Source organism: Dryas octopetala, chromosome 7, assembly GCF_963921425.1.
Source record: "Dryas octopetala chromosome 7, drDryOcto1.1, whole genome shotgun sequence".
Taxonomy (NCBI): Eukaryota; Viridiplantae; Streptophyta; class Magnoliopsida; order Rosales; family Rosaceae; genus Dryas; species Dryas octopetala.
Window position 1 is genome coordinate 10,565,257 of NC_141372.1, and position 14,343 is coordinate 10,579,599.

Consider the following 14,343-nt stretch of genomic DNA (forward strand, 5'->3'; position numbering starts at 1 on the left):
GCCGGTACCACACCGGTGCCCTTCCTGCTCACTTTTGTGTACTTGCGCAGGGTGCATTGGATATCATTCTCTCTCCATTACTCACCAGTCGGACCTAGCTACCCGTTCCTACCCCACTTCGACGTGTCATCCACTCAGTGGTGGGTCAACGGGCCCACGTGGTTCGACTCGACGTTAACTGCTTTACCATTTTTTAGCATCAACACCATCCTAATCCAAATTTGATGCTAATGGTATATACATATGACTAGAATTTGATAATTGGCTCTGCCACTACACGTATCTTAAACCCATACAAGAATCGATTTCATAATATACTATAGATATGTTGACCATATGAAAGAAATTTTTTTTTTTTTTTTAAATTTAGGGGGAGAAGGAATCCGACTTATGTGTTGGGATAAAATTTTACAGCCCTTCAAATTAGACTATAAAATAACTGCGATAATAGAAAATAATTTATATAGAGGGTGGATTCATGGCATATCATTTTTTACATAAGTTCTAACACAAATTTTTAATGGGACTTACTTCATATAGGATTTCAACGATTTGAACCGTTTATTTTTAGGTGTCTATTAAATGATCATTCTTGCAAACAATTAGGTAATCGAAAATCATTTACCTACAAAGATTCAATGGTCAACAAAATAAATACTTAAAATGTTGATTATTTAATTTTATGGTAAATGATTTTCGATTTACCTAATTTGTTGCAAGGATGATTCTTTAATATAAACCTAAAAAATAAACTGTCCAGATTATTGAAATCTTATATGAAATGGGCTCTATTAAAAATTTATGTTAAAATTTATGTAAAAAATAGAATGTCATAGATTCTTCTCCATTTATACATGTATATAATTTATGTAAATTAATAATAAAAGAAATTACATATTTGATCCACCTATTTTATACATAGTTCAATTTTGGTTTACGATTTTTTTTAAGTTTTGTTTTGGTTCACTAATTGTTTAACTTGTTTAATAAAAGTTCAGATTTGTTTTCTCAAATTTGTCCAGCCTTTTACCCTATCAAATCTCAACCAAATTCAGCAAACATGCATATACTTGTTTTAAAGCTATGCATCTCCTTTTTACAACCATATAAAGATAATTCAAATCGGAGTTCTAAAACTCAAAATAATTGTCTCCAAAGTAGAGTACCCGAAACTACCAATTTTTCGTAGAAAATTTTCAAAATTTTCAAACTTCACTAAACTTCAATTCTCTTTAATTCTAATACTTCAAATTGGTTCATATGACTAAGTAATGATAAAATATAACTTATACTTCAATTATAATTGAAAAAAACACAACCAAAATGATTTTAAATCATAAATTAAAAAGGATCATGGACCAAAATTAAACTAAGTATAAAATAAGTGGACCAAAATTAAACTTAAAAAAGATTATAAATCAAAATTAAACTAAATATAAAATAAGTAGACTAAATTTATAATTTTCTCTTAATAATATGTTATCAACATATTATATAGTGGTACGAAACACACTATAATATTTCCTAGAGTGAGGCTATGCAGACCATTTTTAGCAGCTGAGTTGACCACCCTAACATATTTTTTCCAACTTTTTTCTTATTTTACCCTTTATTGCAAAAGCATGATGAAATCACCCAGATCCATTCGGTAGTCATCTAGCAAAATATTCACCAATGTTCGGTAGATAATTGTTGAATAAATACAAATATTTCGACAGATAACTGTCGAATGCATTTTTCATTTTCATTCGGTGGTTATCCACCAAATAATCCACTAATGTTCAGTAAATAACTGTCGAATAATTAAAAATATTTCGATAAATAACTATCGAATAACCCAACGAATAAAATTAAAATTTTTTATTTTAAAGATAAAATTAAAATTTTAAAATAAAATGATCAACTTAAATTGAAAATTGAAGGTAGTAGGAATATCACCGGCGTATTTCCTAACCGAAGATTGAGAGTATGGCATATATGATATATCTAGTCCATTGACAGTTATTAGCCCCACGATTCGCACGTGCTAACTGCCACCCCATGTGTAAACGACATATCACATCACATGCGTCAAAAGCTTTTACTGTCAGTCTTTTCCAAAGTCACAAGCAGCGGCGCAAATCTCCATGTCGTCAAAAGGTCACACCAAATTCACCGCTCGATTCCTCAGTCCACATCGCCCACACCGTACTCCCGCACACACCGGATCACCCCACTCGCAAGGCCATTCGGGTCAGACTCGGATTCGGAAACTGGGCGCGTGTAAAGTTAACACGTCGTTCAGGTAAAAAGGCGCAAAAGACTAAAACCCCGAACCAAACCTTTGACGCCAATCAATCTCAATTTTTTTTGTTACCGTAATAAAAATTATCCCTCAAATCGGTAATCGGAGATTTCTAGGGTTTCTGGTTCGATCAATTCTCTCTCTATCTCAGTCCGGGATTCGCTACGCCGCTGGCTGGTCTCGGATGTATAGCCTTAGTTCCGATCTCTCTCTCTTCTTGTTGAACTCTGAAATGTGAGGGATATTTTTGGTGAGTTAACAGGTTCCTTCTTTTTTCCCAAATTTTAAAAAAGCTTTTCGCTTTATTTCTTGGTCATATTCACTGATTTCATAATGATGGATTTGGGTTTTGATTTATTTATTTTTCTGAGAATTGGAAAACCAAAGAAACTTTTTTTGTGCTTTGAGATTAAATTTGTTTCTCTAATGTATTGGGTATAATGTAGCTGTGTATTTTAGTGAGTCAAAATTTTTCGTTTATTTATTATACGAATTTGAATGTAAGATAGCGAAATTCTATTGTTATTGAACTTTAATTTTAATTTCTTGGTTAACCAAACAAAGTGTATTTAGTTGGTTAGACTGAATTTTGTTATTTTGTTTTGAAAAAAAAAAAAAAACTTTTTGTTATATAGGACCAAAACCCAGAATTGGCAATTGCAATATCAATGTACTGATAGTGTGCTTGTGTGGATAAAAGTAGTGGTTAGTCTGAATTGATGAGGAAGAAGAGGAAAGGAGGTGAGGTTGACCCATGCCAAAATCTACCTGAAGTTTTGACATCGACGACATGCAATTCCCGTTCATCGATCCTTACGTCCCATTATTCACTTGAGGATTATACAAGGTTGAAGAAGCGGTGCAAAGAAGATGATGAGGGTACTGAACCTGTGGTGTCAAATAAAAGTAGGCTCGCGGGCATTGCCACTGCTCCGCCATGTGGGACATCATCTTTGGTCACACCTGGAAGAGGTATCAAGAGGAAGATAGGGTGTATTGATGTTGCTACCCAAATGGGTAGAAAGAATAAAATTGAGGAAGATTATGTTTCAGGTGCCACAATTGGGCAAGGCAAGTTTGGGTCGGTTTGGTTGTGTCAGTCCCGGGTTAGTGGGGCAGAGTATGCTTGTAAGACTCTGAAGAAAGGGGAGGAGACAGTTCATAGGGAGGTGGAGATCATGCAGCACTTGTCTGGTCACCCGGGGGTTGTGACACTGCAGGCTGTGTATGAAGAGTCAGATTGTTTTCATCTTGTGATGGAGCTGTGCTGCGGAGGACGCTTGATTGATCAGATCGTTCAGGAGGGTCAGTATTCAGAGCACCGGGCTGCGAATATATTCAAAGAAGTGATGCTAGTAATTAAGTATTGTCATGATATGGGGGTTGTGCACAGAGACATAAAGCCTGAGAATATTCTTCTCACAACGGCAGGAAAGATAAAGCTTGCAGATTTTGGGCTGGCCATGAGAATATCCAACGGTGAATACTTAAGCCTTGCTTTCAAGAACATTATCTATATTTTTACTATATGTATCTTTGCATTTCCAACTGTACAGAATCTTTAGTTTGAAGAGTAAAAAAAAATCTAGCATTCTTGGTAGGATAGCTTTTAGTTACATTTAGTATAACTCATATTATCATATGACATGTATCCTTGTGAGGAGAAACTCAGCTGAAACCTCGATATAAGAATTATTACAGGCAGATTTTCTCTTCGAGTATAGTTGAGCTTCCCATATTAGTCCTGAGCATCTATCTGAATGATCCTTGACTGTACTTGAACAGGCCATATATCATGCCATACTAGAAATTGTTTCATACTATGGAAGTTCTGATGCTCGGAAGACTGTTTCATATCTGCTTATGAGGTTGGAGTGCAAGGGATTCTTTGATTGTAATCATAGATATGTTTGTATGTCACTTCTATGCAGGGAAACACATATATAATCAAAATATACTCTGGCATTATTACCTTTTGGCTGGGTGTCTTGGTCCTTTATTGTGAAATTGATACGGTGTTCAGAGCCCTGTGTTAGGTTGAGTGACTGAAGTTCATTTATATTAAAGATTTAAGCTTATGTACCTTGGGTAAAATCTTGACGTGTTACCATGTTTGCTTCTTCTACCCATACGACATTATATCTATCATCTGTCATACACTTTATTTGGATTCTATTTTCTTTATTGCTTTTATTAAATTTATTTTGGATGTATAATTTTATGGTTCCTGGTTTCATTCCATGATTTCTATTGATGCTGCATTCTGTGCTATGGACCTTTTAGTGTTTTCTGTCTTTTTTTTTTTTTTTTGGGTTTTCATTTAGAGGTTCTGGAAATATGGTAGACCTAACAGCAGCACGCTAGTAACCTTTTTCCCCTAAGTTTTCATGTGATAGAATATAGACTGTGGAAAGTAATCAGTGGAGAGCCTATGTTGCTATTGTGATTTTTTTGCAAATATTATATTTAAGTAGTTGTAGACATGATCGTGATATTAAGCTGTTGGAATATTTCTTTGGAAGTTTTCATTGTAATTTTTATCAGCTCTTTTGTATATGGATTAGTTATGTAGTGAAGGCTCTTCTCATGCTTACTGCAGGTCAGAGTCTGACTGGTTTGGTTGGAAGTCCAGCTTATGTTGCACCAGAAGTTTTGCTGGGAAAGTATTCTGAGAAGGTGGATATCTGGAGTGCTGGTGTCCTCTTACATGCACTCTTGGTTGGTGTTCTTCCATTTCAAGGAGACTCCTTAGAAGCAGTTTTTGAGGCAGTCAAGAGCGTGAAGCTTGATTTCCATACAGGGATATGGGAGTCAGTATCTAAACCTGCACGAGATCTTATTGGGAGAATGCTGACAAGGGATGTTTCAGCACGGATAACAGCAGATGAAGTATTAAGTAAGTTTATTTTTCTGTATAATATGAGAAGTGTTAACTAGATGCAGCCTTTTTTATTAGGTATATGCAACCTTCTCTCTCTCTTTTTATTGGTAAAAAAATTTAACATTCTTGTTGTTCAACAAGGTTTATTTGAGATCTGTTTTGTGTTAAGGGAATGGTACATCCAATTAGCACTCTGATTTGATGTTTATTTCAATAATTTATGAAATATTTTCTTCTATTACGATGCTTGTGCACAGACATGTGCACCTTTATGGTCTTAAAATGTCTAAATATGGCTTTCTCCCCCACCCCCATTTGTTTACAATCAGAAGTATTGTTGGTCGATCAATTACAGTACAACTTTTGAAATTTCGAAGGAATGACCCCCTAGTTAAAACTGTTAATCCATCCATGATTACTGAATATTTTACGCTCTTTCCTTTTTCACTTATATTCCTTGACATTGTCACCAAGTGTGCGCATGCACTTACCAACTAATTTCTTCTTCAGTATCATTTCTTCTGATGATAATCAATTTATGGATTTCTTTTACAAGTTTTGTAGTTCCAAAAAAATAATGTCTATTTGGCGTTTTTACAGGGCATCCATGGATATTGTTTTATACCGAGCGAACATTAAAGACACTACCAATTAAATTAAGATTGAAGAACCAAGTAGGAGCACATTGCCACCAACTTGCCATTGCACCCAGACTAAAGGCAGATCTAAACAAAACAGAAGATGGCTCTCTCAGTGAACCTCTAAGTCCCCTTTCGTCCACTGATAGTTGCAAGTCAGAAGATCAGGATGATTGTGGTTTAGTAGATGCACTTGCCACTGCAGTTTCACATGTGAGAATTTCTGAGCCAAAAAGAAGCAGACTGTGTAGTCCCACAGGTCCAATTGAGCAGCAGTGTTCATCTAACATGAAAACTAACAACCTCTGTAAAGCATTTTGATCCTGCTGACAAACTGACACCATCATATCATTATCTCCATTGTTTTTAAGCTGGGGAATTCAAATAACCTGCCCTGGCGGTTTTCAGTGGGCAAAGATAAGAAGTTGACATGTACCGGATCAAGATGGTAGGGGTGTCATTTCAGTAATGCCTGTGAAATCTCACCGCAAGTTATCCTTCTCTTACATATTTGCTCTTTAATCTAATAATGATTCTAACCTGATGCACTGAGAGAATCCATGTACAGAATGTGTAAATAGAATGCTGCTTTGTATTATGATATGCTTTCTCTTCACTTATATCATAGGTAAATATAATTAGTCTTTGGGTTATTAATCTGAAGGAATGGTCTTCCACCTGTGAGTTGTTGACAGATTGTGAACTTAGGGTAGCAGTGAAATTCAAATTATTCATTTTGGTTCCAGCATCATTGGTGATATATTATTATCATTATTATGAGGCCCTTCTAGACCCTTTCCATCTTGCAACTCTACTTTGTTCTGTAGTTACTTTTCAATGGCCCTTTTGGGTTGTAATCTGATGATTAACTTGTTTTTACCATTTTCTAATTTGCATTATCATTATGTGTTTTGGGTAGCAAACTTATATCATTTAAGTAAGAATTAAGACAATGAGTCTCAAAAAGTGCCCATTAATGTTAAACATCTGCAAATCACATGGTTTTTCTGAATTGAACCGCAAGGAGTAGATCTTATTATAAGCTAAGTAAATAAAGTACAAATTAATGGGTGCGATGCAAGTCAATGACCAAGACTAAAAGTTCACATCAGCAACATATGCCTGACGTAAACCATTACACCCTTAAGCTGATATTAAACAAGAGTGGAAATGAATTGCAAAATCTTCTTAAAAAAAAGGTAATTAGTTAATAAAATTTGGACCTGTCGTTATCTCAAACAACTAACACAATTACACAAACCATTAAGCAGCATACATGCAATGTGTTAGGGGTTGCCTTTGTATATGTGTTAGGGGTTGCTTTTATATGCCCCATTGCTTGCTTGCCCAAGGTCATTATTCAAGTCTTGGCCGCTTGCTTGTGTATAAGGATATTTTAGTAATTAGCAAATTATGTATTTTTTAGGAGTCATAATACATAATTCTCCAAAAATACATAATTTGCTAATTACTAAAATACCTTTGCACACAAGAAGGGGTCAAGGCTTAACTAATGACCTTGGCCAAACAAGCAATGCGGCGTAAAAAGCAACCCCTAACACAATGGCAAGAAGCCGAGTGCATATCAATTCTACATGATTGTATGAATTGTAACTACATGATTGTATGATCAGCATTTGACCCAAATAATATAATCACAATTATTTATTGATTTTCTTAATATCTAAGTCTTCTCAAATCTCAATATCGAGGCCAAATCATTATATATTTAATATAAGGCCTCCCAGTGCCTCTTACTTGCCATTCACCTTGAACAAACTATGGAAATGCAGAGGAGCAGCAGCAGGGCATTTACCAAAGAAAAGAGCTCAAATCACTCAACCATATTCATCATTTGCCTATGCCTCTTTTCTCTGTTTCTGATTCTTATCCTATTTCATGCACAAGCCTCTCCTCTTGGTTCTTCTTCCTTTTTCACCTCTTCTGCTTCATGGGATTTCTTCAAGAAATGGAGAGTACAACTTGGTGACACTGATCTTAACTCGAGGCTCCGAGACTCGGTTACTTTCCTTCCTCTCAAAGACCTGAGGTTGGCCAATGCTGCAGTGGATGGGAACACTTGGTTTATGAGCTCATTGAATGACACATATGAAGACAATGAATCCCAGTACCTCTATTTCCCTTCACAAGCATCCAAGGGAAGGCTGCTGTGCATCAAAGGGCATGACACAAAAGATGGCAGGAAAAATTCATATGCCTTGGCATGGCCTGAGAGTTTACCAAACTCAACCACATTCTTGAAGGGCCTGACCTTTGTGTCTGACACATACTATGATTATGCAAACTTGTGGCATGGACTATCTGCCATGGTCCCTTTTGTGGGTTGGTCCTTGAAATACAGGTGCTTAAAGCCAACAAGATGGGTACTTTTCCATTGGGGAGAAGTCAGAGACAGAATGGGGTTGTGGGTTCAGAACCTTATGGAAGCAAACTTTGGGAAAGTGCCTGTTGAAGAATTGGGAAAAGGAGATGGCCCTTATTGTTTTAAGAAGGCTGTTGTGATGAGGCATAATGTTGGGAACATGGGGAAGGAGAAGAAGCTTGAGGTGTCTGACTTGTTGAGGTGTAAAGCAAGAGTGTTTTGTGGCATAAACCCAGCAGGTAGAGGGAAAGAGGTCAATGGAGAGGAGCCGATTATAAGGCTAACATTGCTAATGAGAAGAGGTTCAAGATCATTCAAGGATCCAACGGCTGTGATTATTATATTCGCAAGGGAGTGTGCATTGGTGGATGGGTGCATGTTAGAGGTAGCTCAGTCTGAAGATTTAAGCTTCTGTGATCAGGTTTGTTGCTCTTCTCCCTTGGCTATTACATCAATTCGTTTTCATTTTTTCTTTTTTCTCAACTGCCAAAGTTCTAGTTTTAGACATATTGTATGCCTTGACAACTATTAGCCATAAGTATTTTTGGGATACCTCAATCATCGAGGCACAAACTGTTGCCTTGGTAAACTTAGGAATATAAAAGCTTGCAAGTGAATTCACGTTGGCTAGATGCGAAAATTCTTGTATACAACAAATGTATATAAGGCTTTTCACAATCATGTGTTGGTCACATAATCAATTATTGTGAGAAGTGTATTGTATACACCTGTGGTATGGAAAAGTTTTCAACTAGATCAGAGCTATTTTGAGCAGTTTTAACATTAAATTAATGTGTTTAAGTATTCCATTTATGTCAAGCTTAGGTTTAGCTTAGAGTGCATCCATCATAAGGATGAATGACAAATTATGAAAAGCTACAAACAAATGATGTAGCAAACTAGCAAATACTAGATGGTTTAAAAGATAACTTTTTATTTTTCTCTCTTATTTTCCTGAATTGGTTAGGCTACCATGCATTACAACCGTGCCTTTAGTAATTTCTGTTTTGAACTTGGTGTTCTTAAACAGGTTAAACTAATGGCCAACACAGATATCCTTGCATCCCCACATGGAGCCCAGCTAACAAACATGCTCTTCATGGATAGACACAGCAGCATAATGGAATTCTTCCCCAAAGGATGGTTGGAGCTTGCAGGGATCGGCCAGTATGCTTATCACTGGATGGCAGACCAATCTGGTATGAAGCACATGGGTGCGTGGCAGGATCCCGATGGTGACAAAGAATGTCCAGACCCTAAACAGGCACTAGAATGCTTTAAATTTTACAAAGATCGCCAGGTTGGTCACAATGAAACCTTCTTTGCAGAGTGGGCAAGAACTGTCCTCAGCCAAGCAAAGAAAAACAAGCTAGAACAAGACATCGACAGTTCACAGAGATATTCAAATGTTTGCTCATGCTAACTAGCTAAATCACATTCATGCACCAATTGACAAACTAAAAGTGCACTACATTGTAAGCATATATATATATCTATTACACAAAATTGATGAAAATAATCGCATCTTTCTCCAAGCAAAAATTGGAATTAGTATAGGGAAAAACAAGATTCTAAATATGGCTGACAATATTAGTGGGGAAGATTCACAATGATAGATAAATAGCTTCTTTCTTGCATAGATCATTTCTCTAACCACAATATTCACAATCAAAGTGACATAACATTCAGTAAGCAAAAGGGTAGACTCGTAACATCCCGTACTTGTGTAGTCCAGGAAACCTCTCTTAGCCTTTAACAAAAGGGTGTTCGGAAAGCATGAAGTAGCTCGCAACCTTCATCTTCTGGACATTTTGGCCCAAAGGTATACCAGAAAGAAGCAGATCAATGCGAAAACGACCACATGGACTACATGGTTTGAACCACTTTGGATGATGCTCTTGTTCAATCTCCTGACATTGTTCTTTACCCCTGCTTGACCTTTCATCAGATATATTTGCTGTAATGAACCAGATAAAGATATTGGTTAGGTTTCAGAAAGCTGTACCATCTCCACCAAATCACACAAAATTTGAAGGCAAACTGAAGAATTAATCCCAGAAAGACATGTGCCCGAAACTACAGTATTGCCTCCAAGAAGACATCAATAATTAAGTGGCCCTTTAAAAACATATCTATTACTTTCTTGTTTTGGCTATATTACATTTTTAGTTCCTAAAGTTTGATCCGATTTCCACTCAAGTCCCTATAGTTTAAAAAGTTGCAAGCAAACCCTTGTAGTACGGTTTTGTTTGCAATCATAAACAAAAGCTCAACTCCATCAAATTTTTTTATGGAGTGCTGACATGGCAAACACGTGAGAGGGACCTAAGTGGAAATCGGGCCAAACTACAGGGACCAAAAGGCCCATGCCCATGCCTCTCGGGTGCTGCCACCTCAGCACTCTGTAGAAAAATTAGATCGATTTGAGCTTTTGTCCTTGATTGCAAACTATGCCAAACGGCCCAAACTACAGAGGTGCAATTGAAATTTTTTAAAGTACAGGGTATTAAGTGGAAATCAAGCTTCTTCTCAAAAAAAAGTGGAAATCAAGCCAAAATACTTCAACCAAAATGCAATTTGGCCTTTTGTTTTTAGTCAAACAAAGAGGGGAAAGAGGAATGAGAGAGAGAGAGAGAGAGAGAGAGAGAGAGAGAGAGAGAGAGAGAGGTCCAAGAGATTAGGAAATAGAGAGAATATGTTCAAAGATATAAAACAAAAACTAAAAACACATTCTATCTATTATTCATCATCTTTTCCTCTTCTTCAATTTTTTTTTTTTTTTTTTTTAAAAAGAGAAAACAAGATATAAAGACATTATCAAACGTGCCCTAAGTTACCAAAATTTTTTCACAACATCCATAGATGGTTTAATTCCTGTTTCCTACCTCCCCAGCAACATGAATATTTATGCAATAGGGTCCCCTAATATCTGTTTCCTACCTCTCCTTACATTTCATTCTAGTTTGCATGAGATAGCAAGATATATGTTTTATTCATCTACCATTTCAAATGGATTACAAGCAGGTAAACAATAATTCATTTCACTACAGAAAGTACACATGTGAGTATGCATTCCTCTGAATGCCTGCCTGTAAAAGAATTAATCCATCATACTGCTGTTAGATTTCATTATTACTGAGAAGTTTTTCACTTTCTTTCATTCCTCTAACTCAAAATTTCAAAAGTATAGGTAGGGTCTTATATGATGGTAATAAGAATTTTCTCATAAGTCTCCACATCTGTGGAAGTCTTTACATGATAAGTCACTGACCTTGGGTTTTCCTCCCCCATCTCTTTTTACTTTACAGGAACATGTTTAAAGCTTAAGCAGTATACCCATCACTCTCAACTCAAATTGTTGAATATAGAATGTAATATTAATTCAACTCATATAGTTCAAAATAAAGTGAATTATGCAACCAACAATGTTTAGAGTTGATGGTATACCAGCTGATCAATAATGTTATTCTGAGATTTTGCTTCCGACTCTATCTCTTGAGCTACCTGAACCAAAATACATCAAGTAATAAGAGAACAAGATTAAAAGCTATCTACAACTTGTTGTAATCAAATCTCTGAAATCAATCTTACAAGGCATGATGCAACATTTAAAGTTATAGGATGAAATAAATTATTTTACGGAGGCAAAACATAAAATTCCAAAAGCATTCTGATATAGCACAAGAAAACTCATACTTATTAGACGCAAAATACTAAAGGTTGAGTCTGCAGACATATGATATTAGAACAAGTTTCAGCAACTAACACCATTATACATATATAACCAAGCAAAGAAATATGCAAGCTCACCCACCCACTCCAACAGATCTTTCTCAAGTAAACCAGTAAAAGATGAAACAATATCTGTCACATGGCATAGATACTTCAACAAGGGTGCCATATCAATACATTATGGTTACTTCTTGGACACTTCTGAGATAATGAAGACTAAAAATTTCATATCAGAAACATATGGCTTGCATAAACCAGTATATCCCTAATAGGAACCAAGAGTGAAAGCACCAAATCTTATAAAAGGTTAAGTATAATTAATTTAACTTGGACCTGTTCTAAACCATTTAGTAAGCAACATACATGCACTGACCGAGAGATCCAAGAGCATATCAACTCAATGAAAAAGCAATCCCCATATTTAAAAATGATGAGACCAATCTATTTAAATAAACAAATAACATTTTCAAAGTGCACAAACATAAATTCAATTAACCAAATAAAATACAAAAAATAAAAGAAAAAGATCAGAGTGCATACGTTTCTCAATCTTCTCACTTTGGATCGGAGACCAGTGATCTCCTCATCCAAGTCGGCATGCACTGGATCAATCCTCACTTGGATTTCATCTGAATTAGCCGCTGGTCTTGTGCTAAGACCCTCCCTGCACAACCAATCATTCATTAATTAACAAAATTAAACAAAATTTAACAAATAAAAACCCTATTGTGTGTGATTAAGACCTTGATCTGTATGGAGCAGCATTGCCATAGGCTGCCATTGGAAACCCTAGAGTTTGTGTTTGGTGGGCTGGCCTGGCCTAGCTTCTATACGAAACTGGCTTTTATTTCAAAATCAATTGGTGCTGATGTTTTCTTGATGATTGTCCACCGTTTGAGTCTCCAATATCTGGCCATGCAAGGACTTCTCTTATAAACCATGATTTGATGGAAATGGACTACATCAAAATGTAGTAGATTTATAATAAGCCGAACAATATTTAAAAGAATTTATCTGATGATATCATGTACAATGAAACTTCAACCAAAAAAGTAGTGCATAAGTTTGATAAAAGAAAAAGAAAAAAAAAAAAGATAACTACTCAATGGTTAATGAAAAATCTACTAGTGCACAGTCCTTTACAGGAAATTCATATTACAGATCAGTAGACCAGAAGCTCTGAGTCTGCACAATCCAACCCTGCAGTAGCAGATCAGACACCTTCTAAATGCCTTCTTTAGAATTTAAGCACTAATGACCACCAATTTTAAATTGCTTCTCTTTCTGTTGAACCCAATGAAACAATCATAAGGAGAAAAGGAAAGTCCCATCCTAATCAAATAAATATAAATCAGTCTCTGAACAGAAAACCCAATTTGGATGCCAAGAAATTACTAGGATCTTAACAATTTCATAAATTTGCCAAGAAAGTATGGAACTTCATTCAATTATACGCTTAATTAGAGTATCAATCTTCCAGCACCAAACCACCGATAAAATTGAAAAAAAAAAAAAAAAAAAAAAAAAAAAAAAAAAAAAAAAAAAAAAAGACCACCAAAACTTAAATATATACATGCATACACACCTGATCTCCCATCCAAAACGCTAATTGAAACTTATTAGTCAAAAAAAGAAGGCTACTTAAACCCCAAGAAAACTTGGGGCTCTTTTCAATCACCCCCCACCCGCCAATTTCATAATGCAAACCGAACAAATAGCTTGTAATAAATTCCAAAATATCAAATTCCTCTAAAAAATTAATCGCAAAGAAAATTCGAATATGGGAATAGGCAAATCAAATCTTATCACGAGAGAAAATCATATAATTTAAAAAATAAACAAGAAAAAAAAAAAAAAAGGCCAATGGTAGTACCTACGTCGGCGATGAAAAGACGGAGGCTCCGAATGGTGAAAATGGCGAGCTCCGTGAGACAACGCCGACGATCGTGGCGTTAAGAGTTAGAGAGAAGAGGAAAGCAACGGAAATTTGGGACCTCCTGTTTGGAGACGAAGGATAGATGTTATTTTGAGAGAGGGGTAAGGAAATTATCGGTATTTCATATATTTTATCGAGTCCATTTCTGGTCAACGGTTTACGGTGGTGTAACATCACCGCCCCAATCCAAGACTGACATGTGTTATGTTAATGAACATTTTTTGTTTTTGAGAGAATTATGTTAATTAACTTTTTTTTTTTTTTTTAATTTGGAGAGGGATATTGATAAATTCATCATTCACACATATTATAATTGGTTACACCACATGATGGTATATTAGTTATATATAATAATTTCTCAGTAAAAAGGCCAATTCTACAACTATTCCAACTGGACTACCACATCAACTGCAATGTTAATTAACCTTAATTAACTATTTCAAATCGATAGTTTTTTATGCTACATTAAGAGAAAAATAATTTAATAAT

At 35.7% G+C, this 14,343-nt stretch overlaps 3 protein-coding genes across 8 annotated transcripts; 2 read left to right on the forward strand and 1 right to left on the reverse strand.

Annotated features, from left to right (window-relative positions):
- Positions 1-2,317: 2,317 nt before the first annotated feature.
- On the forward strand, positions 2,318-6,546 carry PEPKR2 (phosphoenolpyruvate carboxylase-related kinase 2). 3 transcript variants are annotated; one of them, XM_086250736.1, is made up of 4 exons: positions 2,318-2,534; positions 2,920-3,763; positions 4,884-5,180; positions 5,766-6,546. In XM_086250736.1, the coding sequence occupies exons 2-4, from the start codon at positions 3,004-3,006 to the stop codon at positions 6,122-6,124; spliced, it is 1,416 nt and encodes a 471-aa protein (XP_086106862.1). In that variant the 5' UTR covers positions 2,318-2,534; positions 2,920-3,003; the 3' UTR covers positions 6,125-6,546. The 3 variants fall into 3 exon arrangements, with proteins under 3 accessions (XP_086106862.1, XP_086106861.1, XP_086106863.1); XM_086250735.1 differs by having other exon boundaries at positions 2,985-3,763; XM_086250737.1 differs by having other exon boundaries at positions 2,988-3,763.
- Positions 6,547-7,581: 1,035 nt separating this feature from the next.
- On the forward strand, positions 7,582-9,658 carry LOC147279572 (uncharacterized). Its single transcript, XM_086252367.1, has 2 exons — positions 7,582-8,607; positions 9,217-9,658. The coding sequence occupies exons 1-2, from the start codon at positions 7,585-7,587 to the stop codon at positions 9,607-9,609; spliced, it is 1,416 nt and encodes a 471-aa protein (XP_086108493.1). The 5' UTR covers positions 7,582-7,584; the 3' UTR covers positions 9,610-9,658.
- A 138-nt stretch (positions 9,659-9,796) lies between these two features.
- On the reverse strand, positions 9,797-13,941 carry LOC147279573 (bet1-like protein At4g14600). Of its 4 annotated transcripts, none has more exons than XM_086252371.1 (5): positions 13,796-13,941; positions 12,662-12,827; positions 12,459-12,582; positions 11,634-11,690; positions 9,797-10,143 (listed from the first exon to the last, which is right to left on the reverse strand). In XM_086252371.1, the coding sequence occupies exons 2-5, from the start codon at positions 12,697-12,699 to the stop codon at positions 9,982-9,984; spliced, it is 381 nt and encodes a 126-aa protein (XP_086108497.1). In that variant the 5' UTR covers positions 12,700-12,827; positions 13,796-13,941; the 3' UTR covers positions 9,797-9,981. The 4 variants fall into 4 exon arrangements, with proteins under 4 accessions (XP_086108497.1, XP_086108496.1, XP_086108494.1 ...); XM_086252370.1 differs by having other exon boundaries at positions 12,662-12,876; XM_086252368.1 differs by having other exon boundaries at positions 13,792-13,941.
- Between the last annotated feature and the right edge of the window lie 402 nt (positions 13,942-14,343).